Source organism: Zingiber officinale, chromosome 6B (assembly GCF_018446385.1).
Source record: "Zingiber officinale cultivar Zhangliang chromosome 6B, Zo_v1.1, whole genome shotgun sequence".
NCBI classification, from domain to species: domain Eukaryota; kingdom Viridiplantae; phylum Streptophyta; class Magnoliopsida; order Zingiberales; family Zingiberaceae; genus Zingiber; species Zingiber officinale.
Genome location: NC_055996.1, coordinates 57,202,341 through 57,223,682, shown reverse-complemented (window position 1 = coordinate 57,223,682; position 21,342 = coordinate 57,202,341). Strand labels below are relative to the sequence as shown.

The following is a 21,342-nucleotide window of genomic DNA, read 5'->3' as shown; positions in this document are numbered from 1 at the left end:
CCTTGATTATATGATTACTTGGTAATCACATAAACAAGATTATACATAATGACTTGAACCAAACACACCCTATATGTCTTTCCAAATCCCTCTCTCTTCATCACCTCCTCCTATCCTTTCCTTTTTATTGCCTCCAACCGGCTCTTCTCTTCTCCCTTCTCCTCCCTCCTCCGCCAGCATTCTCCCTTGGCCGATCTCCGTCCTCCCTCCTCCAAGATTCGACAAGCAGGTGGGATGCGATCATCGAGGCGACGACCACCTTGGACCCATCTTCAACGATGGGCACGGCGTTGGCATTGCAGTTGGGCCTTCTAGCAGTGTGCACCGTCCTACCTCAAGATCATAACAATGGCATCTAGGTTGTTCTGGGCTTCGAGGGCCGCCTCCTACCTCAAGATCTCCACCTTCCCTAGAGTCTTCTCCATAGGTACGTCTCTGATCTGCTGAAACCTTAGAGTTTTCCACTTGGTTTCATGTTCTAGAGATCTTTGTCGATGGTGAAATGAACAAGATGGGGAAGGGGGATCGAGATATGTTTTTTCCCCCTAGAAAAAGGAACGTTGGGATCAACCAGACTTCAATGTAGCTTATTGTAACAGTTATAGTTTATAACTGCTATAATATGGACACTTCAACTTTAATCTTAACCTTGTGTCATCTCCCTCGAGGCTCTCAGCAACTCCACTCTCCTGCTGATCCTCAATGCCTTCGAGCTCTACACGACCATGAGCAACACCTCCGTGCCCTCGGATACTGGAGATGGTATGTATCCACTTTTGTTCCTTTGCGCCTTTCCCCCCCTTTCTCTCTGTTGCAGTGTAACAGGGAGGAATATCATGCCCATCAATTGCTTGATGGAATGCTCCTGAAAGGGCTAAGGCAGAGTGGGCATGGAAAACGAAGTTCCAACTCAAATTCTCACCTTCACAACAGTGCACATTAGCGTGAAGAATGTAGCTTTAGATGCTCACGAAAAGCTCAAACCTTTATTTTAAGTTGTTCAAATTTTCCTAAATTTGATATTTCTATCAGAAAAAAAAATTAATTATGATAATTGGTATTGGAAAAGAACCAAAACAAATCAGCATAAAGAGAAAAAACATTAGCTCGAAAACCATAGATGGAAACAGGTGTTGGGATTGGAAGGTACATATGATATTAAGCAGATTGATCTTTATTTCAATGGACTCTACTGATATGGTATTGTTGGGAATTTTAGTGCTGATTATTTGTTTAGTATTTGCTTTGGGGTGTGCTATTCCTAAAATTTCTTCTGAGCAATGTCATTAGCTTATATTGCTGATTATTATTATTATTTTTTTTTACAGTTGATGCCATGACAGCAATCAAGGAGCAGTATCGGATCCAGAGGAATTGGATGGGAGATCCATGCTCCCCTATTGTTTTTGTTTGGGATGGACTAACTTGTGATTATAGCTTGTCAAATTCTCCAAGAGTCACTGCTTTGTGAGTTCATTTAACTCAAACTATTAATCATGAAATACTGGGACAATCGTTTGGAAATTCTGTAATATTCTTATTAGTCAGTATTGTTCTGTAGGAGTCTGTCATCAAGTGGGCTGATGGGGGAAATAACCAAATCTTTTGCTAGTCTTAGTGCACTTCAAAACTTGTAAGCCTACTCATTGCTTGCTATTTGTTTTCCCTTTTCCTTTCCGTATTCATTGAATATGGCAAACAATCGTTAACAGTCTTGGATAGCTGAGGCCAATGTCAGGCCATGCAAGCATTTGTTGTGAAACCATGAAACATTTTAGGAGGAATTATTATCTAACAATTGTTCTTTAATAATTTTTTTTTCAGGGACTTGTCTTATAACAATTTAACAAGGCCAATACCTGATGATCTAGCAAACTTAAGTTCTCTCAAACTACTATAAGCATAATTCTTAAAACCTCTTTCACTATATGGAAAAGGTAGAAAATGTCTTAACATTTCATGATTGTTTGCAGTGATTTGACAGGCAACCGGTTAAATGGATCAATTCCTTCAAACCTCCTTGAAATGGCACAAAATGGATTGCTTACCTTAAGGTTTGTGTTACATTTAAGTTTAGGTCTTTCCAATTTTCTTTAATGATTCATAATATGAAAGATCTCGCTTTATCATTAGAAGAGATCTAGGCATGGAGTCGAGAAATATTAGGCTTAATTGATTGGATTGCCCATCTCACTTTGTACTGGTTGATCTGCGTGCCTAGGCTCACCAAGATCAACTGGCTCAAGTAGCTTGCGAAGCTTGTCCTTCGCCAGGAATTGCCTCACCCACATGTAACCCTCTATTTGTAGTAATTAGTAAATTGTGATGCATTTCTGATTACTATAATTGATGCATTTCTGATTTCTGTTTAGCAAGAGTTGATTTTTAACTTCTGATTAGCACTAGTTGATTCACAGAACTGGTTATCACATAACCAATGGTACAGTGTTCAGTAGTTCTTAATTGTTAGGTGATACTTTTCTCTATGATATTGCATGTTTGATTATGCCAAATTGGTTATATCTTATTGCTATAATTATTTTTTGTTAGAATTGGAAGGTTGGTATTGAATGGAGGTATCCAACTGAAGATGGATAGGTGGATGTTTCAACTGAAGATGGATTGGTTTCACATGTCAATTATCTTCAAATCTAGATAATGTTGGGTTAACGTTTGTGTTAATCAATGTATCTATCATTTTAGGAACTATCTTCGAATCTGGACATGTTAATTATCTTCAAATCTTGTTTGAATCATGTTGACAGTAGTATCATCATTTTGGGAATTATGTATTTGGTTTTGTAGGTGGATACAGGACAGTCGAGATCAGTACACTAAGGAGCGTTTGGATTCAGTAATTGATGAGAAATTGCTCATATTCTAAATGTTTCATTTTAGCTTTCTTTCTGCAAATACTGTATGCATTTTAGAATGGAGAAATTGCAAGCTTTCTCTGCATATTGGAAACTACACAGTTTGAAGAATGCAGTTTAGAAACTGCATGCATTTTAAAATGCATATTAGAAACTGCATGCATTTTAGAATGTAGTTTGAAGAAACATTGCCTTTCTACAAGCCAAGCTTTCTTTCTGCAAGCTTTATTTCTGCAGTTTGAAAAACGTTGCATTTCTGCAACAACAGTGCTTTTTGCAAGAAAGCGTTTGCAGAGAAGAAAGCGTTTAATTTCTGCAAGCTTTCTTTATGTAGTTTGAAGAAACGTTGCATTATTTCTGCAAGCTTTCTTTCTTTCTTTCTGCAAGCATTTCATTTCTGAGTAATGAGTTTTGGTCCATTTATAGAAAATAACTAGTAGAAGTAATTTTTTGGTTCAAACTATTGACTGTAATTTTTTGTTTATATTTCAGGTCAACTGTTCAATTTGTTCAAAGCTCACAAAGATCCTAGACATGCTTATTCCTGTAATAGATTGAGAAAGACAAGCTACTTCTTCAGTATTGTGGTAGTAATTACTGTACTGTTTTGAGTAAACAGATTGTTGGCTACTTCTTCAGTATTCAGTAGTTACTTCTTCAGTATTCAGTAGAAGTAATTAAACAAATTGTTGGCTAAACAGATTTTAGCTGTTCAAAACAGATTTTTTGTGCTCTTTTGTTTTATATGTGAATATCACTATCTACTTTGAAATAGAATTAGTGTTAATTTTGATATTTACTAGCTTCTCATATAATTAATTACTTCAACGTCAGATTTCTATTATTTTGGTATGAGTTTGAAATCATTAGCTGAGTTGATTATATGTAAAATTCGAATCTAGACATGGTAAAAGAAAAATAACAGTTTCGTAAATATAAAAATAATGATTTTTAAATAATTTATTTTTATTTTTTTTCTCTTTAAAACGACAACGCTTTTAAAGCGTTGCCAAAAGTGCTGTTATTGTAAAAAAACAACAACGCTTTTAAAGCGTTGTAATAGTGTTGTCTTTGGAAAACATGACTACGCTTTTAAAGCGTTGTAAAAACGTTGTCTTTTCTACCAAAAACAACGCTTTAAAAGTGTTGTAAAACGTTGTCTTTGCATAAATCGACAACGCTTTTAAAGCGTTGCAAAAGCGTTGTCTTCGCTACAAACGACAACGCTTTAAAAGCGTTGTCGTTGAGCAGACTTTTAACAACAGTGCCTTTAACAACGCTTTTTCAGGCACAAAGATAACGCTTTAAAAGCGTTGTCTATTAACTTTTTTCTTGTAGTGAAGAGTTGCATTTAATGCAATTGGTATATGATGCCTACCGACATTATATGAGTCTTGGGTGATTAACCAAAGCTAACTCAAGATGAGGTATAATATGGATCTTGTCCCACATGAATGTCATTGCGATTGGATTTGGAGCTAGTAGCGTGGGTAAAACCACAATCATGACTTGCTCCTACCAAGCTTTACAATTCAGTGGGAGAATCATTTAATTAAAGACTTAATTAAATGATTGATATATGATACTTATTTCTGCATTATGTTGTAGATTACCATATCGTTAAATACGTCAACCACACTCTCTCTCTCTGTGTGATCTATCCTTGATAAGAGGACAAGCTCGATGGAGCTAAGTTCCTAGACTAGTACAGAAACTTGAGAATAGTTCTCAAGCAAGAACGAAAATTGTATGTCCTAGAGCAGCCTATTCCTGAAGCACCCCCTGTTACTGCCACTAGAGTTGATAGGGATGCTTACAAGAAGAATCAAGATAATGCATTAGATGTGTCATGTATTATGCTCACCACCATGAACTCTGAGCTTCAGAAACAACATGAGAACATAGATGTTTATGATATGGTTGAACATCTTAGATAACTATATCAAGGACAAGCAAGGCATGAGAGATTTGAGATCTCTAAAGCACTGTTTTAATGCAGAATGCAAGAAGGAAGTCCCGTAGGGCTAAATGTACTCAAAATGATTGGGTATGTAGAAAACCTACAGCGATTGGGATTTCCATTAGGCCAAGAATTGGCCACAAATCTACAAATCTTATCTTGCAGTCATTGCTTGATAGCTATAGTTAATTCGTCATGAACTACAATATGAATGAAATTGACAAGCCGCTGTCTGAGATGTTAAGCATGTTGAGAATTGTTGAACTCAACCTTAAGAAGGCAAAGCCTAGTACCATTTTGATGGTGTCTAAAGGCAAAGGCAAGTGGAAGCCTAAAGGTAAGGATAAGACCCAAGCTAAAGGCAAGGGCAAGACTCATGCACTGAAACCCAAAGGTGGGATTGCTAAGGAAGGAACATGTTTTCACTGTGGTGAGATCGGACATTGGAAGAAAAACTACAAAGTGTACCTAGAGGATCTAAAACGGAAGAGAAGTGAAACTTCTGCCTCAGGTATATATGTTATAGATGTCAATCTATCTATTTCTTCTTCATGGATATTAGATACCGGATGTGCATCTCACATTTGTACTAATGTGCAGGGGCTGAGAAATAGTAGAACATTGATAAAGGGCGAAGTGGACCTACGAGTAGGCAATGGTGCAAGAGTTGCTGCTATCGTTGTAAGAACATATTCCTTATATTTGCCCACTGAGCTTGTTTTAGAACTAGAAGAGTGTTGTTATGTGCTCGCTTTGACAAAAAACATTATCTCTATTTCTTATTTAGACAAGAAAGATTTTTCATTTGTAATAAAGGATAAATGTTGTTTCATTTATTTCAATGATATGTTCTATTGTAGTGCACCTCTTATGAATGACCTCTATGTTCTAGACTTTAAAAACCCAAGCTATAACATCAATACCAAACGGTTCAAGTCTAACGATTTGAACCAAACATATCTCTGGCATTGTCGTTTGAGTCACATAAATGAGAGTCGCATATCCCAACTCCATAAGGATAGACTTTTGGAATCATTTGATTTTAAATCATATAAGGCATGCGAATCTTATCTTCAAGGCAAGATGACAAAGACTTCATTTAGTGGGCACAGCAAAAGGGCTAATGATATGTTAGGACTCATACATATTGATGTATGTGACCCTTTAAGAATAGCAACTAGAGGAGGCTATCGTTACTTCATTACTTTCACTGATGATTTCAGTAGATACGACTATGTGTATTTGATGGGACACAAGTCATAATCCTTTAAAAAGTTCAAATAATTCAAGAATGAAGTACATAACCAACTTGGTAAGAGTATTAAGATGTTTTGATCATATCGAGGTGGGGAATACCTTAGCCAAGAGTTTCATGACCATCTTGTTGAGTGTAGGATCATATCTCAACTCACTCTACCTGGAACACCATAATGGAATGGTATATCAGAAAAGAGAAATCATACATTATTAGATATGGTACAATCGATGATGAGTCATACAGATCATCCTACTTCCTTCTGGGGGCATGCTCAAGAGATGACCACTTTCACACAACTGCATTCCATCTAAGGCTGTCATAAAGACACCATATACGATATGGATTGGGAAGAGTCCCAAGTTGTCTTTCATAAGATTTGGGGTTGTGAGACTTATGTTCGACGACAAGTCTCAGATAAACTAGGACCCAAATCAGACAAGTGTTATTTTATAAGATATCCAAAGGAAACAAAGGGATACTACTTTTATAATCCCACACAAGGTAAGGTGTTTGTTGCCAGAACTGGTGTCTTTCTAGAAAGAGAATTTGTTTATAGAAAAACTAGTGGGAGTAAAGTCGATCTTGAAGAAATTCAATATTCACAAATTATCACTGACACCTTGATGGACATTGAACAGGTACCACAAGATGTTGTGGATCAAGATTTTGTTACGCCGTAAGAAGTTGTGAAGCAACAACCTGTTCAAGTAGCACACACTCTACGCAGATCTGATAGGACCCGTGTCAACCTCAGAGATATTCATTTCTCTTGTCTGACCATGGTGATGTAGTGCTTGTTGGTCTTGATGAGCCTACATCTTATCAGAAAGATGTACAAGGCTCAGATTCTGAGAAATGGCTAGAGGCCATGAGATCCGAAATAGAATCCATGTACACCAATCAAGTATAGACTTTGATTGATCCACCTGAAGGGATCAAACCCATTGGGTGTAAGTGGGTCTTCAAAGTGAAGACTGACATGGATGGGCATATGCATACATACAAAGGTAGATTGGTAGGTAAAGATTTAAAACAAATTTATGGTATAGACTATGATGAAACTGTTGGATCGAAAGCGCTGGAGGGGGGGTGAATAGCGTCGTGGCTTTCACTTTCATTTCGGAAGACTTTCGAGTAGACGTAGCGGAAAAGTGAACAATACAAACGCAAACACCAAGGATTGTTTACTTGGTTCGGAGCCTAGGGCGACTTTTACTCCAAGGCTCACGCTCGTTTAGCATTTACTTTAGGCAATCACTATAAGTTCGCAAGAGTACAATTTTAGAGTACAACAATTAAGTACAGTAAAAAAATATACCAACAACTTTAAGAATAGAAAATTCGAGGCTTCAGGTTGTCGGTGTCTTGCTACAGCTTTATCGGGTGGTTTTTTGAGCAGTGCACGGAAGATGGATCGTGTTTTCGTTATTGTTCCTTACTGCTGCTCGAGACTACCTTTTATAGCCTGTGGAGGGTGCCTCCAACACCATGGAGGGCGCCCTCAATCCTGCCAAAAATGCAGCGTCGGTAAGCCTTACTTCTTCACGACTTATCCTCCTGAGGGGGCCTCCAACTACATGAGCGCGCCCTCCACCTACATCCAGGGCTCCCTCAAGTTCCATGAGGGCGCCCTCTGCCCTGCTATGCAGAGGTATTCAACCAGTGACCTGAGGGGCCTCCAAGCTCCATAGAGGGTGCCTCAGGACTATTCATCCGAGCCTTTTGCTTCTTTTTCACCTCCTGCAAGATGGGTTAGTCCAAAATACAAAATGCATCCTGCAAGATAGAGTTTAGCACAACAAAATAAACTAAACATAAGAATTTGACAGTCACTGGACTGTCCGATTCTTACTTCAGATTTTCGACCGGAAACCCTAGGTCGAATTGATGTCTACTGTTCCCTCACCGGGGAATGCATCCTCACCTACTCCACTCAAGAGAGTTTACCTATTGGTAGTTGATCCTGCAGAGCAATTGGACTTTTGCTCAGCGCCCGAGGCTCTAGGACTTTCCGCTGGACGTCCGCTTCACGACCCGCCTAGTCTTTCACCTGGTTCGGGACACCAGGACTTTCCACCCAGAGTCCTCGACTCTAGGACTTTTGCCCGAAGCCCTCGACCCGCCAAGACTTTCCGCCTAGGGTTACCACCCCCTAGGACCTAGGATTACCTCCCCCTAGGGTTTTCCACCTGCCTAACCGCAGCTAGAACTTTTGCCTAAGAACACTTAGGACTTTTCTGCAAGCTCATTCAAACCCATTAGATCACACATAACCTTAACTTTGAACCCTTTGTCATTATAAAAACTTAGGTTTGATCGTCGGATGCTTCCCGCACCAACAGAAACTTTTTCACCAGTTGTGATGCTCAAGTCTATTCGGATTTTACTTGCTATTGCAGCTTACTATGATTATGAGATCTGGCAGATGGATGTTAAAATTGCATTTCTTAACGGAAATCTACTTAAGGATGTGTACATGACACAACCTGAGGGTTTTGTAGATCCAAAGAATGCTAGAAAGGTTTATAAGCTACAAAGATCTATTTATGGATTAAAACAAGCATCTAGAAGCTGGAATCTTCGATTCGATGATGCGATCAAAACGTTTTGTTTAATTAAAAATGAAGATGAACCTTGTGTCTACAAGAAGGTTAGTGGGAGCACAGTCATATTTCTCATATTGTATGTAGATGACATACTTCTCATTGGAAATGATATCCCTACTCTTCAATCAGTAAAGACTTGGCTTGGGAATTATTTTTCAATGAAGGACTTAGATGAAGCAGCCTATATTTTAGGCATCAAGCTCTATAGAGATAGATCTAAGCGATTGCTTGGTCTAAGTTTGAGTACATATATTGACAAGGTGTTTAAACGTTTTGCCATGCAAAATTCCAAGAAGGGACTCTTGCCAATGTCACATGGTGTGAGCCTTTCGAAGACTCAATGTCCCTCTTCTAAGGAAGAAAGGGATTGCATGGATCAGATTCCTTATGCATCTGCTCGAGGGTCTATTTGTATGCCATGCTTTGTACTTAATTGCCCAGATGTCTCATATGCATTGAGCATAACGAGCAGATACCAGTCAGATCCAAGTGAAGGTCACTGGACAGCAGTCAAGAATATTCTTAAGTATTTGAGAAGAATTCAAGATTATTTCTTGATTTTTGGAGGCGATGAATAGCTTGTTGTAAAGGGTTACACCGATGCTAGCTTCCAAATAGATAAGGATGATTACAAATCGCAGTTAGGGTATGTATTTTGTTTAAATGTTGGTGTTGGGTATTAGATACTACAGCGGTTCCATCTCATTCGAGAGATCGTCAATAGATGAGATGTGAGGATATGCAGAGTACCGACTGATGCTAATATTGCTGATCCCTTAACCAAGACTTTGGCATAGAGGAAACATGATAGTCATACTAGGTCACTGGGTATTAGATATTTCAGTGATTGGCACTAGTGCTAGTGGGAGATTGTCAGTATTAGCCATAGTACCAATTATGAGATGATTGTAAAGAGCTCATTTTGTATCATATTTCATTATTAATAAAATGTAAAGTTGGTTATTATATTTATTTCAGTTCAGTGCCGATTGAATAAATATAATAATGTCCTTGGGTAGTAGGTTCTTATCTACAACATATCAATTGATTGAATTGATAGTGAGATATTGTAAATATACATGGAACACTACTCTTAACTATTCCTAGTCAAGCATTAATATATAAGGACAATATAAATGCATTGAGACTAGCATGTAGGTCAACGGATGACTTGATCTCACAAGTCAAGGGTATGAGATATCAGATTGACACATGAGTATATATTAGAGAATATATACTAAATGACCCATCATAAGAACGTTTCATGGATTGTTATATGAGTGTCATAAATATTCTTATGTGACTATTAGTATGAATAGTTCTTAGACCTGAAGTCACTACAGTTCCCTACATAAGGAGTTGTGTACTTTGGTATCGGTAAACGTCACATGTAACAAGGTGGACAATAAAGTCGATTATTAGGTATGCAATGAATTATGCAGAGGGATGTGAGTAATGTAGATGGGATCTATCCCTTCCATATGACGAAAGCGATATCTGTGGGCCCCTTGATTAGTAGGACACAAGAAAGTATGACCATGCGCAAATGAGTCAATATGAGATATTGAGCTTATTTGATTGAGTGTGTCTGCTTAGAGATCAAGAAACACAAACGGTTGATAAGAGGATGACACGGTCTATGCCTCATTGATCAATCTAGATATCAAGGATAGAGGGACCAAGTCATACAATATAATAGCCACAGGCAGGTTAGGTCGGATCTTGACTTTCTCGTCACTTGGGTAGCAATGATGCCTTGCTAGATGTCACTCATTGCTTATGTATCTAAATGTTGATTTGGATACATTGCTAATGTTATGAGAACCTATTGGGTCACACACAAAGAACAATTAGATTTGGAGATGGGTTCATATGATGAATCATTGGATTAAATCTAATCCGAATTGAACTTATTGAGTTAGACTCAATTGGATCTTATTATTGGATTGAGTCTAATTCAAACTAGACTCAAGGAGTCAATACAAATTAATGAAATAGTGATTCATTATATTTGAAATTGCATGAGATCAATTGAGTAAGACTCGATTGAATTGGACTTGAGTTAGACTCAAGTGGATTACACTTGAGTTAGACTCAAGTGAATTCATTCACTAAGAGGATTAATGGAGATTAATTTATTGACTTTCAAAATTCAATGAATCATTCAATTTTTGAAATTGAATTCAAAATGAAGAGGTTCAAATGTGGTCCTTAATAGAGTGTAAATATTGATTAATGCTCATTAATTGAATTAATGCTCATTAAGTATTTTCATTGGATGAAAATACTTAAGTATTTTTTTCTCTCATTTTGGTGTACTTCATTCTCATTCCTCTTCTCTTCTCCTCTAGTCTGAGACCTCCTATCAAGGTTGCTAGCACAACCTTAGGTGATTGCCTTCTCCACTTTGCAAGTTTGTGAGACAAACGAACATTTATTCGTGTGGATACCATAGAGGTACGAACGTGTGATAATGCTGAGATCCAAGCTGTCTGGAGTTGTTGTGCACGCATCAAAGGTATACTATTATGATATCAACTTAGTATAGATTGTAACATGTCTTTCCCTTCACATGAATCTTCTGGAGGAAGTAGAAGTTTTCCGCTGCGCTTAAGAGTATTTAGCGCCCTAATTACTTACAGTCGATTGGTGGGAGATTATAGTTGATTGCTAGGTAGAAATCAGCCGGTGCAACAACTTTTAAAAGAGGGTTTCGAGATGATTTAAAGTAGTTGGTTCTTGGGGGTTTGACGATGAAGTATTGTTGCATTTTCAAACCAACAAGAGGGAATTCAAAGAAATAAGAAGCATCCAGATCAAAGATTACTTGTGTAAACGTGTTTGTTTCAATTTCTTTCGATTTCATTTGTATCTTTGTATTTGATTATATTTGTTACAGCAATAAGTTCTAAGAGGCTTCTTCGCCACTAAAGGTATCCAAAAAGGAAAAGGATTAGAGCTGTCAAACGGGTCAACCCATAGCGGGGCGGGTCGGCCCGTGGCGGGCCAACCATTTGGCGGGGCGGGGCGGGCCGACCCGTAAACTTGGCGGGTTGGGAAATTTCCAACTCAACCCAATTTAAGGCGGGTTGCGGGTTTGGCGGGCCAACCTGCGGGCCTATCAATTTTTTAAAAAAAAAAATTAAAAAAATAATTTATATTTTCAATATTTTACTTCAGAAATGTTTCATCAACTAAATGTATCAATAAACATGTATTTTACATATAAATGAATAAAACGAGTAGTTATGTGGGATAACAAGTATTATTTTTATTTCAAAATTATAATAAAGAAAGATAATAAATTGACAAAAAACTTAGCTTACATGTGTTTCTCAACCCGCGAGCCAACCCAAGCCCATCGCGGGCCGACCCGCGCGGGTCGCGGGCCTAGGCGGGTTGGCCTGTGGCGGGCTTGGGTTGATAAAATTTCAACCTAACCCGTTTAAATTGTTTGACGGGGCGGGCCAACCCGACGGACCCAACCCAAATTGACGGCTCTAAAAAGAATAGTGATGATAGTCATTAGGACTAGGTCTTGAGAGGCGATGAACCAAATAAAACCAAACTTATTAGTATGTGTTCCTGTTTTACTTGTCTTGCTTTGAGATTTCTATCGTACAACTTCATCGAAGTGATCGGAGTTACTCTCCCCTCTAGCTCTCTTGGGTGATAACATGAAGTTGTCTCTTGGGTGATAACATGAAGTTGGTCTTCTGTGATTCACATCCTAAAATCTAAAATCCTATTTAAAAAGGTAGAATTTAGAAGGGTATTTTGGATAGTTTTGTTTTAATAGGGCATCCATTTGACGTAAAAGAAAAAAAAAATTGTCCATTTGACAATTTGTGTCAAATTTATTAATGATGTTTGTCGTTTAGCATGTGTCGTACAAACAATCGTTTTCATTATAAATGCATCATTAATTCAATCCGGCCAGTTTACTATGTCATTTGCTGTGTCCAATCCATCTATGAAATATTATATTTTTTATATGTATAAATCGTCAAAGAATTTAACTTATAAAGCAATTAATTAATTAAATAGCTCTTGCACCAGCTTTAAAAAATTTTCCACGTGCATTAAGTATGCTTATAAATAGCAAGAGAAAGCTATGCATCAGCCACAAACCTCTTGATCAGTTCTTCCTAAGTTTCTAATTAAGATGGAGAAGCAATCAACCACCCCGGTTAGTAGCAATGAAGATATAGTAATTCGTAAAACATCAAAGTATCATCCCAGTATTTGGGGCGATTATTTCATCCACCACACTACTTCTCCTCCTCTCACAGAGGTATGTTGTTAACTTCTCTCCACATTTAATTTATTCATTATTTCTCACTCAATTTTTTTCATTAATAAACACCTATTCATAAAATATATAATCATCTTAAAAGGAAATTGAAAAGCATTGAATTATTTGTTTTAATTATTTAAAGGTAATATATATAGTTGTTGAATTTCATGTTTGATGATGTAGGTGTTGATTAGAGCGGAAGAGCTAAAGGAGCAAATAAAGAACTTGTTTCGAGAAACCAGTGACATATTGCAAATTATGAATTTGATCGATGCAATTCAGTTGCTCGGATTGGATTATCACTTTGAGAAAGAAATAGATGCGGCGCTAAGTTTAATTTCTAAGCATGATGCTAAGAACTATGAACTTTATGAAACTTCTCTCTGGTTTCGATTACTTAGGCAACATGGTTTCTATGTGCCTCCAGGTAGTTAACAATATAAATAAACAAAAATTATTACACTATATATTCTGCCAGATAATATATATATATATATATGTTATCCTAATACAAGGTCATGAAAAAAAACTAATCAAATAGTTTGGTCTATATTACAATGTACTATTTGATTTGTTGTGAGATAATTATTAGTATTTTCCCACTATTGTAGATGTTTTTAACAAGTTCAAGAATGAAGAAGGAAACTTCATGTCAACCTTGAATGAAGATGTGAAGGGATTATTAAGCTTATACAATGCAGCTTACCTTAGGATACACGAGGAGTATATACTTGATGAGGCCATATTATTTACAAAGAATAGACTTACATTATTGTTGGATAAACTTAAACAACCTTTAGTGATATTGGTGTCTCTTTTCCTTGAAACACCACTATGCCAAAGAAATAAGCGGCTCTTGGCAAGAAAATATATCCCTATTTATCAAGAGGAGGAAAGGCGAAATGATGCAATATTAGAGTTTGCAAAGTTGGATTTTAATCTACTACAATCTCTTCATCAAGGGGAACTAAAGAAAATATCAATGTAAGTACATTGAAGTTTCTTTTATGAAGAAATATTAGAGTACATAAATATTTTTACATGAATTAAGTGTGAGTGACAAAGAAGTTAAATAAATGATTTCAAACTCACATATTATAGTAATTCACATGATTTATTTGTCTAAATCAATATTTATTTTAGTTTAAACTAATTGCCTTATTTTTTTTTACATATTTGAAGATGGTGGAATGATCTAGCACTTGCTAAATCACTAAACTTTGCTCGTGATCGAATTGTGGAGTGTTATTATTGGATACTTATTGTGCACTTTGAGCCTCAATATTCTCGTGCAAGATTAATTTGTACCAAGGTTGTTTCATTGATGTCACTTATGGATGACATATATGATAATTATAGCACATTACAAGAGAGCCAACTATTAACTGAGGCAATTCAGAGGTATTTATTGTATCCATTATTTTGCTACATTTTTGTTTGCTTAATAATAATGCAATTAGTTGAGTAATCTACATAGCTGATAAAACATCATACCTAAAATAAATTCAACTCAAAATCAATAAAAAAAAAAAGTTGTAAAATGATAAATTACTGATCTAATTATAAAAGAATAATTAAAACATAATAAAATGGGAAAAAACAACACATTAGCACCTACTTTATTTCTCAATTAAAGGAGATATGAACACAACTTCTAACTTGTCAAAACAACTTAAAATTACCTATAAGTCAACTAATATTTTGATCATTTTCTAAAGATCAGATATGAACAACAAATTGTAACAATATAACATCAAATACATAGTTATTATTTCTAATTTATTTCAAACTAATTTTGGTATTCTTTATAAAGCTTTAAGATATCATGACCATATAGTTAGTCATTTTAAGTTTACTCATTTCAGGTGGGAACCTCAAGCCATTGATGAAGTACCAGAATACTTAAAGGATTTCTATCTCAAGTTACTAAGGACTTTCAAGGAATTCGAAAATGAACTAGAAAGTGATGAGACATACCGCATACCATTTCTTCAAGATGAGGTATATTTAAGTACATTGTAAAATGATTAATGTCTCTTATTAACTTGTCAACTATAAACTAATTAAGTTTATCATTTCCTTTTATGTAGATAAAAGCTTTATCAAGGTCTTACTTCATAGAAGCCAAATGGGGCATTGAAAAATATGTGCCCACACTAGAGGAACATCTAAGTAATTCAATAGTCTCCACTGTATATCCTGTGCTCATCTGTGCCTCTTATGTAGGCATGGATCAAGTGGCATCGAAGGAGGTATTTGAGTGGGTTGCCAGCTTCCCCAAAATCCTTAAAGCCAGCTCTATGATTGGTAGACTCATGAATGATTTAACTTCACATAAGGTGATTGTTTCAGACAATTAATTTATTTGGTAGATGGTCAAAGATATTTTCTTTTTCTTAAAATTTCTTTTGAAATTTTGCAGCGTGAGCGACAAAGAGATCAGCATGCAGCTTCAACAATAGAATGTTATATGAAAGAGTTTGCCACAGATGAAAAAGAGGCTTATAAGAATCTTATGGAGATGGTGGAGGATGCATGGAAAGACCATAACAAAGAATGCCTCAATCCAACACAAGTACCTCGACTTATAATTGAAAAAATAGTAAATTTTTCAAGAGTATTAGAAGAAGTATACAAGTACACCGACATATACACCAATTCCAACACTACAATGAAAGATAATATCTATATGTTGTTGGTTGAATCTGTTCTTATTTAAGAGTGTCACAACCTACAAATCCTAACTAGTGAATGCAATCAGAGGCCACCATGATCTGTCACAATTTGAGGCCATTTGATCATCTTTTGAATAAAGTGACACTCAACTTTGGATGATTTGTAATATGTTATTGAAGTACTAGAATGCCCTAAGTGTAAGGTGTATGCTATATTGGAACATGCACATAAAATTATAGTAAATAAAATAATTATGTGCTTGATTATCATAGTCTATAATCATTTTATTTTATTGTCAATCGAAAATTCAAGAATTGTTTAGAGAGACTTAAATTTATATAGTATTTATATATGGTTAAGAAGATATAATTTGTATATTTTTGTTTGGAAATGGAAGAATCGAGAGTAAAAATAAAGATAGATAACTTATTTGTGACCAAACAACTTTAAAACAATGATAGGAATTAAATCTAATTTTATTGAATGACAATAAGATATTTGGATTTCTAAAATGCCCTTCTTAATACCCTTAGAAATCAATAAAGAGCTCAATCATCATGCTCTAGGCTAATTTTTAAAATTCACACAACTTAAGATACATCAATTTTTAAAGATATTTGGGCCCTATCATCATGACTTTCAAAGTCATTCATCATTCATAAAATCTTTCTATCTTAATTCATAATTCAAATACTCAAGGTTAATTTTCAAAATTGATCTTGCATAATTAGACACTGATTAATCTACAATTCTTGAGAAGGGCTTTGTCCTATTCAGCATGAGCACAAGCCAATTTGTGCTCATAGTCCATTAATTAATAAATTAAATGTAGATATAATTTAAGATTTAATACCTTTATAAAAAAATTTAAAATTTTATGAATTTTATATTTTTTAAAATGTTTGATTAATTATATGATTAATTTGACCAAAATACGTTTAAATTAGCTATTATTTTAAAAGTTTTAAAAGGTATTTTAGTCAAATTATAAACGTTTAATCATTTGGAAGTGGGTTGATTTGTTTGGCCTGTACTTATTATCATGTGTGTCATGCTAGGCACCACCATGTGTCATTCTCGACACAACTAAAACATGGGAAAATATGTCCCAAATTGTAGTTGGCAGCTCAATTTGATTTTTGAGACTTTGTGTAGGTTTATAAGCGTGTAAGCCATGTCAATGAGGGTTCACTAAGCATATTCAATTGATTAGAAGTTGAGTTGATTGGAGGGTTCAATCAATTATGGAGTCAGATTGATCAACACAAAGGTTTCATGAATATAATTTCTGTTCAAAACTAGAGGCTTGTTTAATTGATCGAAAGTATGAGTAATCCACTTGAGGATCATTATTATATTGGTCAGATAGTTGTTGGTTGTTCAATGGCTACATTTGCTTAGCAATTAATTACTAGAGGTGGACAAAATAAAGTTGTTGGAACAATTATTATGCAAGTTGAAGAATTTATTTAACGATCCCACGGGTCATCCGAGATGGTAAATGATGGTATACTTATCATATGAGATCGTGGGGTCGAACCGTAAAGTTATTGGAGCGTAAATCTCTGGACCCTGTGTAACTCACCCTACCACCACTTGTCCTCTCGGCTGCCATGATTTACCTCCCTCGTGATGGCCTGAGGTCGGATATGACGGAGGTGAATAATGAGAACCTATATTGAATTAGCTTGTTAAAAAAAACTTTAATTTTAAATAGCATCTATTTAACAATACCTGTTATACTAAACTTGATAACATCTCTATTCATGCAAAAGCAGCAGAGCAATTGTACAGAATTGCTTATAGTCACAACGCTTCCTTTGGGATGATTGGATCACTCATCTCTTTTCTTCTTTTCTTATAGTAAACGGTGATTACGCTCACTCTAGTTGCCTCTCATAGTCCACCCTCACGTTATGTGAAAAGAGGTAAATCAACATCACTAATATGTACGTTAAGTGTCTTTAACATCTCATGCTTGACTATGCAAATGGGCCAGATCTATCATATCATTTGTAGCCAACTTAGAGAGACTATTTCAAAGTTTGGACCATGCTTACAAAAATGAGACGCAAAGGACTATTGAAATATGAAGGGGGAAAAAAATAGAAAGAGACTACATTGTGAATGATATATTAGTTTCACATTGGGATTTTCTTTTAATAATCTACATATCTAACTCTTCGAACCGGCTAATAATGGAGGTGACTAGCTCGGCCCCACGAAAGTGTTCCACCAACCACCAGAATAAATCTACAAATGTGAATGGCTCATCGCTCCGTAGCCATCATTCCTAGGTTGTGGAGGAAATTAATTATGTACACATTGAGAGTTGAGTGGTTTGAAGGTTGGTTCACAATGAATCATAACAATTGGAGTTGTGAACCTGTATAAGGAAAGACTCTCTCTCATTTGGATGCCCATAAAAGAATGCAAATTCAAGGTCTGAATTGCACTGAACTTAGGTGAACCATATGCGAGCACGACCTACGTGTGTCAAATGTAAGATCGATTAGAGGTAAAATTTGTCCAAGCACATCAACCTACTTTTATTTGGTCATTTAATGTTACTAAGGATCGGAGCTCTCTTATATAAGGAGGTTGTGATCTCGGATAGAAAAGAATAGATGTAGAGAAGTAGTTAGAAGAAACTTCATCCTCTTCGTTTTTTCGTTCTCCCGCAACTCTAACGTGATTGCGTTCAGGTCCATCCTCCGAAACTCAAACGTGATAACATAGCTTTGAAGAACTATTAGCGGAGACAAATATGTTTCAGGATTTTGAGATGGTCATTGAAAGTGTTGAGAAGCAAATGCTCAACCCTTAAAAGGGCCTCGACACTGTTTTAGTCAATCATTGGAGATGTTAGAGAAGTCCACGGACTTGACCTCCAAGTAGTGATAGCAAAAAATTCTCTTCTACTTAATCACACTGAATTGACCAGATTTTTAACAAAGGAATCTCCCAAATCTGTTGATTATGCTATTGATGTCTAAACTATTAGTACGATAAAAGCAAGAAATCATTTAGTATTTCTATGCCAAAACTACATTCTCAACTGCTTTGCTGAATCACTATACATTGTATATAGTACAAAGAGAATGACTAAAAAACTATGGAAGCCCCTGAACTAAAAATACAAGATGAAGAATGCATAAGACAAAAAGGTATAGAGTTGCTAAAGTGAGACCCAGAGGAGGCATCAAGAAGAATTTCTCAGGAAAATACTACAACTATGACCGAGTTGGTCACAAGTCCTCGAAATGCCTTTGAAACTCTAAGAAATAGATAACAATCTATGATTAACATATAGTTAATTGGAATTCCCTATAATAAAACTATCTACGATCAATAATTCAAGAAATAGATAACTGTCTATGTCACTCGGCCTCATATACAAACATCCGCATACAAAGTGAATAGTTCATCATTGGTTCATCCACCCACCAATAGATAACTGTCTATGTCACTCGACCTCATATACAAACATCCGTATACAAAGTGAATATTAATCATTGGTTCATCTACCCACCAATGAGCTTCTTTAGTGATACTCAAGTCCTTCATCAAAGTTCTTCCTCACCGGGATCATAGTGAGACTCCTAAAGACTATCACCAAACTCACATCCATGCCAACATCACTGTTGATCACTGATACATATAGTTCCTATTGGAAAATTGGTTTTGAATCAATAAGGGTGTGAATGAGAAATTAAAGTCCACTTAATATGTGGCATGCCTTAATTTGGATCGTCAAATTAAAATGGACAAATCGAGTTCATCCAAATGAGAGGGCATAAGTGTCTCTTTGGATTACTTAATCTCAACTGTTGAATTCAAAATGGAACGTATCTAATGAAGAGACATTGTGTTCCTTGGGAAGGGATGTGATTTGGATCATCCAATTCAACTTAACGGATGAGATTTGATTGAACCAAGAGGTTCTTCTAACCCTTCATAAAGTATAAATAAGCCCCCACTTTGTCATTTCATTATTTTTAATTCCAATTCAAAGTAAAGAAAGTATTGCATTTCATACTTGCATTTGGAGAGTTTGAGAAGTTTCTTCCGTTCGGAGGTCTTGTGATTTGTAGTGTTACTATCACAAGATAAAGTCATTGTATTATGGAAGATGATTCTCATGTTCTATGAGCATCATGTGCAGGTCAAATTGTCTTAAAGATATAAATTCCAACTCTAGTCTCGACTTTGCCAAAGTAGTGTTATACCATTATTCTGCCCGCGTTCAGATTGCACCAAAATGGAAGGCATCCAAATGAAGAGATATTGTTTTCCTTGGGAAGGAATACAATCTTTATCATCCAATTCAACTTAATTGATGAGATTTGATTGAACCATGAGGTTCTTCTAACCCTTCACAAAGTATAAATAAACCCCCACTTTGTCATTTCATTTTTCTAATTCCAATTCAAAGCAAAGCAAGCATTGCATTCCATACTTGCATTTGGAGAGTTTGAGAAGCTTCTTCAATTCGGGGATCTTGCGATTTCTAGTGTTGCTATCGCAAGATAAAATCATTGTATCTTGGGAGATAATTATTGTGTTTCATAAGCACCATGTGCGGGTTAAATTGACTTAAATAGATAGACTCCAACTCTAGCCCAGACTTCATCAAAGAAGTGTTATACCATCATTCTACCCATGTTCATATTGTACCAAAATGGAAGGCATCCAAATGAAGAGACATTGTGTTCCTTGGGAAGGGATACGATCTACATCATCCAATTCAACTCAATGGATGAGATTTGATTGAACCATGAGGTTCTTCTAACCCTTCACAAAGTATAAACAAGCCCCTACTTTGCCATTTCATTTTTCTAATTCTAATTCAAAGCAAAGCAAGCATTGCATTTCTTACTTACATTTGGAGAGTTTGAGAAGTTTCTTCAGTTCGGAGGTCTTGCAATTTACAGTGCTACTCTCACAAGAAAAAGTCATTGTATCTTAGGAGATAATTATCGTGTTCTGTGGACACTATGTGCTGGTCAAATTATCTTAAAGAGATAGACTCCAACTCTAGCCTCAACTTTGCCAAAACAGCATTATACTATCATTCTACTCATGCTTAGATTGCACCACCACCAGATCCACAATTTAAGATAAATTTTTAATGCAATCTTGATGGATTCATCAGCATCGATGGCTCGTGTTCCATCGACGCATGGATAGAAACTGGAGAAGTATATAGGTATCAATATCAATAGGTGGAAACAAAAGATGTTTTACCTAACCATGTTCAACCTTGCGAGGTTCTTATGTGAAGATGCCCTTTCCATATCTCAAGGAGAGACATATGATGTTTGGGGACATATTGACTTCTTATGTTAAAACTATATCCTCAATAGATTGGACAGCATGTTATGTAACGTGTATATATCAATGACAACTGCAAAAGAAATTATAGGAATCTCTCAAAAGGAAATATAAAATAGAAGATGTCGGACTAAAGAAATTCATTGTCATCAAATTCTTATACTTCAAAATGATTGATTCCAAAACCTTGATGACTCAAGTCCAAGAGTTGAAGTTGATCATACATAATCTATATGCCGAGGGCATGATAATGAATGAGTCATTTCAAGTTGCCACACTAATAAAAAAACTCTCACCTTCATGGAGGGAATTCAATAATTATCTAAAGCACAAGAGAA

At 35.9% G+C, this 21,342-nt stretch overlaps 2 protein-coding genes across 11 annotated transcripts; both read left to right on the top strand.

Annotated features, from left to right (window-relative positions):
• Window positions 1-117: 117 nt before the first annotated feature.
• LOC121992475 (probable LRR receptor-like serine/threonine-protein kinase At1g05700) lies at window positions 118-3,617 on the top strand. Of its 10 annotated transcripts, none has more exons than XM_042546894.1 (6): window positions 118-427; window positions 1,329-1,467; window positions 1,562-1,633; window positions 1,825-1,876; window positions 1,974-2,054; window positions 3,366-3,617. In XM_042546894.1, exons 1-5 carry the CDS (start codon window positions 349-351, stop codon window positions 1,974-1,976), a joined length of 345 nt encoding a protein of 114 aa, XP_042402828.1. In that variant the 5' UTR covers window positions 118-348; the 3' UTR covers window positions 1,977-2,054; window positions 3,366-3,617. The 10 variants fall into 10 exon arrangements, 9 of the variants coding, with proteins under 9 accessions (XP_042402828.1, XP_042402824.1, XP_042402821.1 ...); XM_042546890.1 differs by adding an exon at window positions 2,806-2,854 and having other exon boundaries at window positions 1,825-2,054; XM_042546887.1 differs by adding an exon at window positions 2,222-2,854 and having other exon boundaries at window positions 1,825-2,054.
• Window positions 3,618-12,821: 9,204 nt separating this feature from the next.
• On the top strand, window positions 12,822-15,939 carry LOC121992474 (alpha-humulene synthase-like). The gene is made up of 7 exons (XM_042546885.1): window positions 12,822-12,991; window positions 13,178-13,421; window positions 13,606-13,978; window positions 14,177-14,395; window positions 14,860-14,995; window positions 15,085-15,333; window positions 15,417-15,939. The coding sequence occupies exons 1-7, from the start codon at window positions 12,863-12,865 to the stop codon at window positions 15,711-15,713; spliced, it is 1,647 nt and encodes a 548-aa protein (XP_042402819.1). The 5' UTR covers window positions 12,822-12,862; the 3' UTR covers window positions 15,714-15,939.
• The last annotated feature ends 5,403 nt before the right edge of the window (window positions 15,940-21,342 follow it).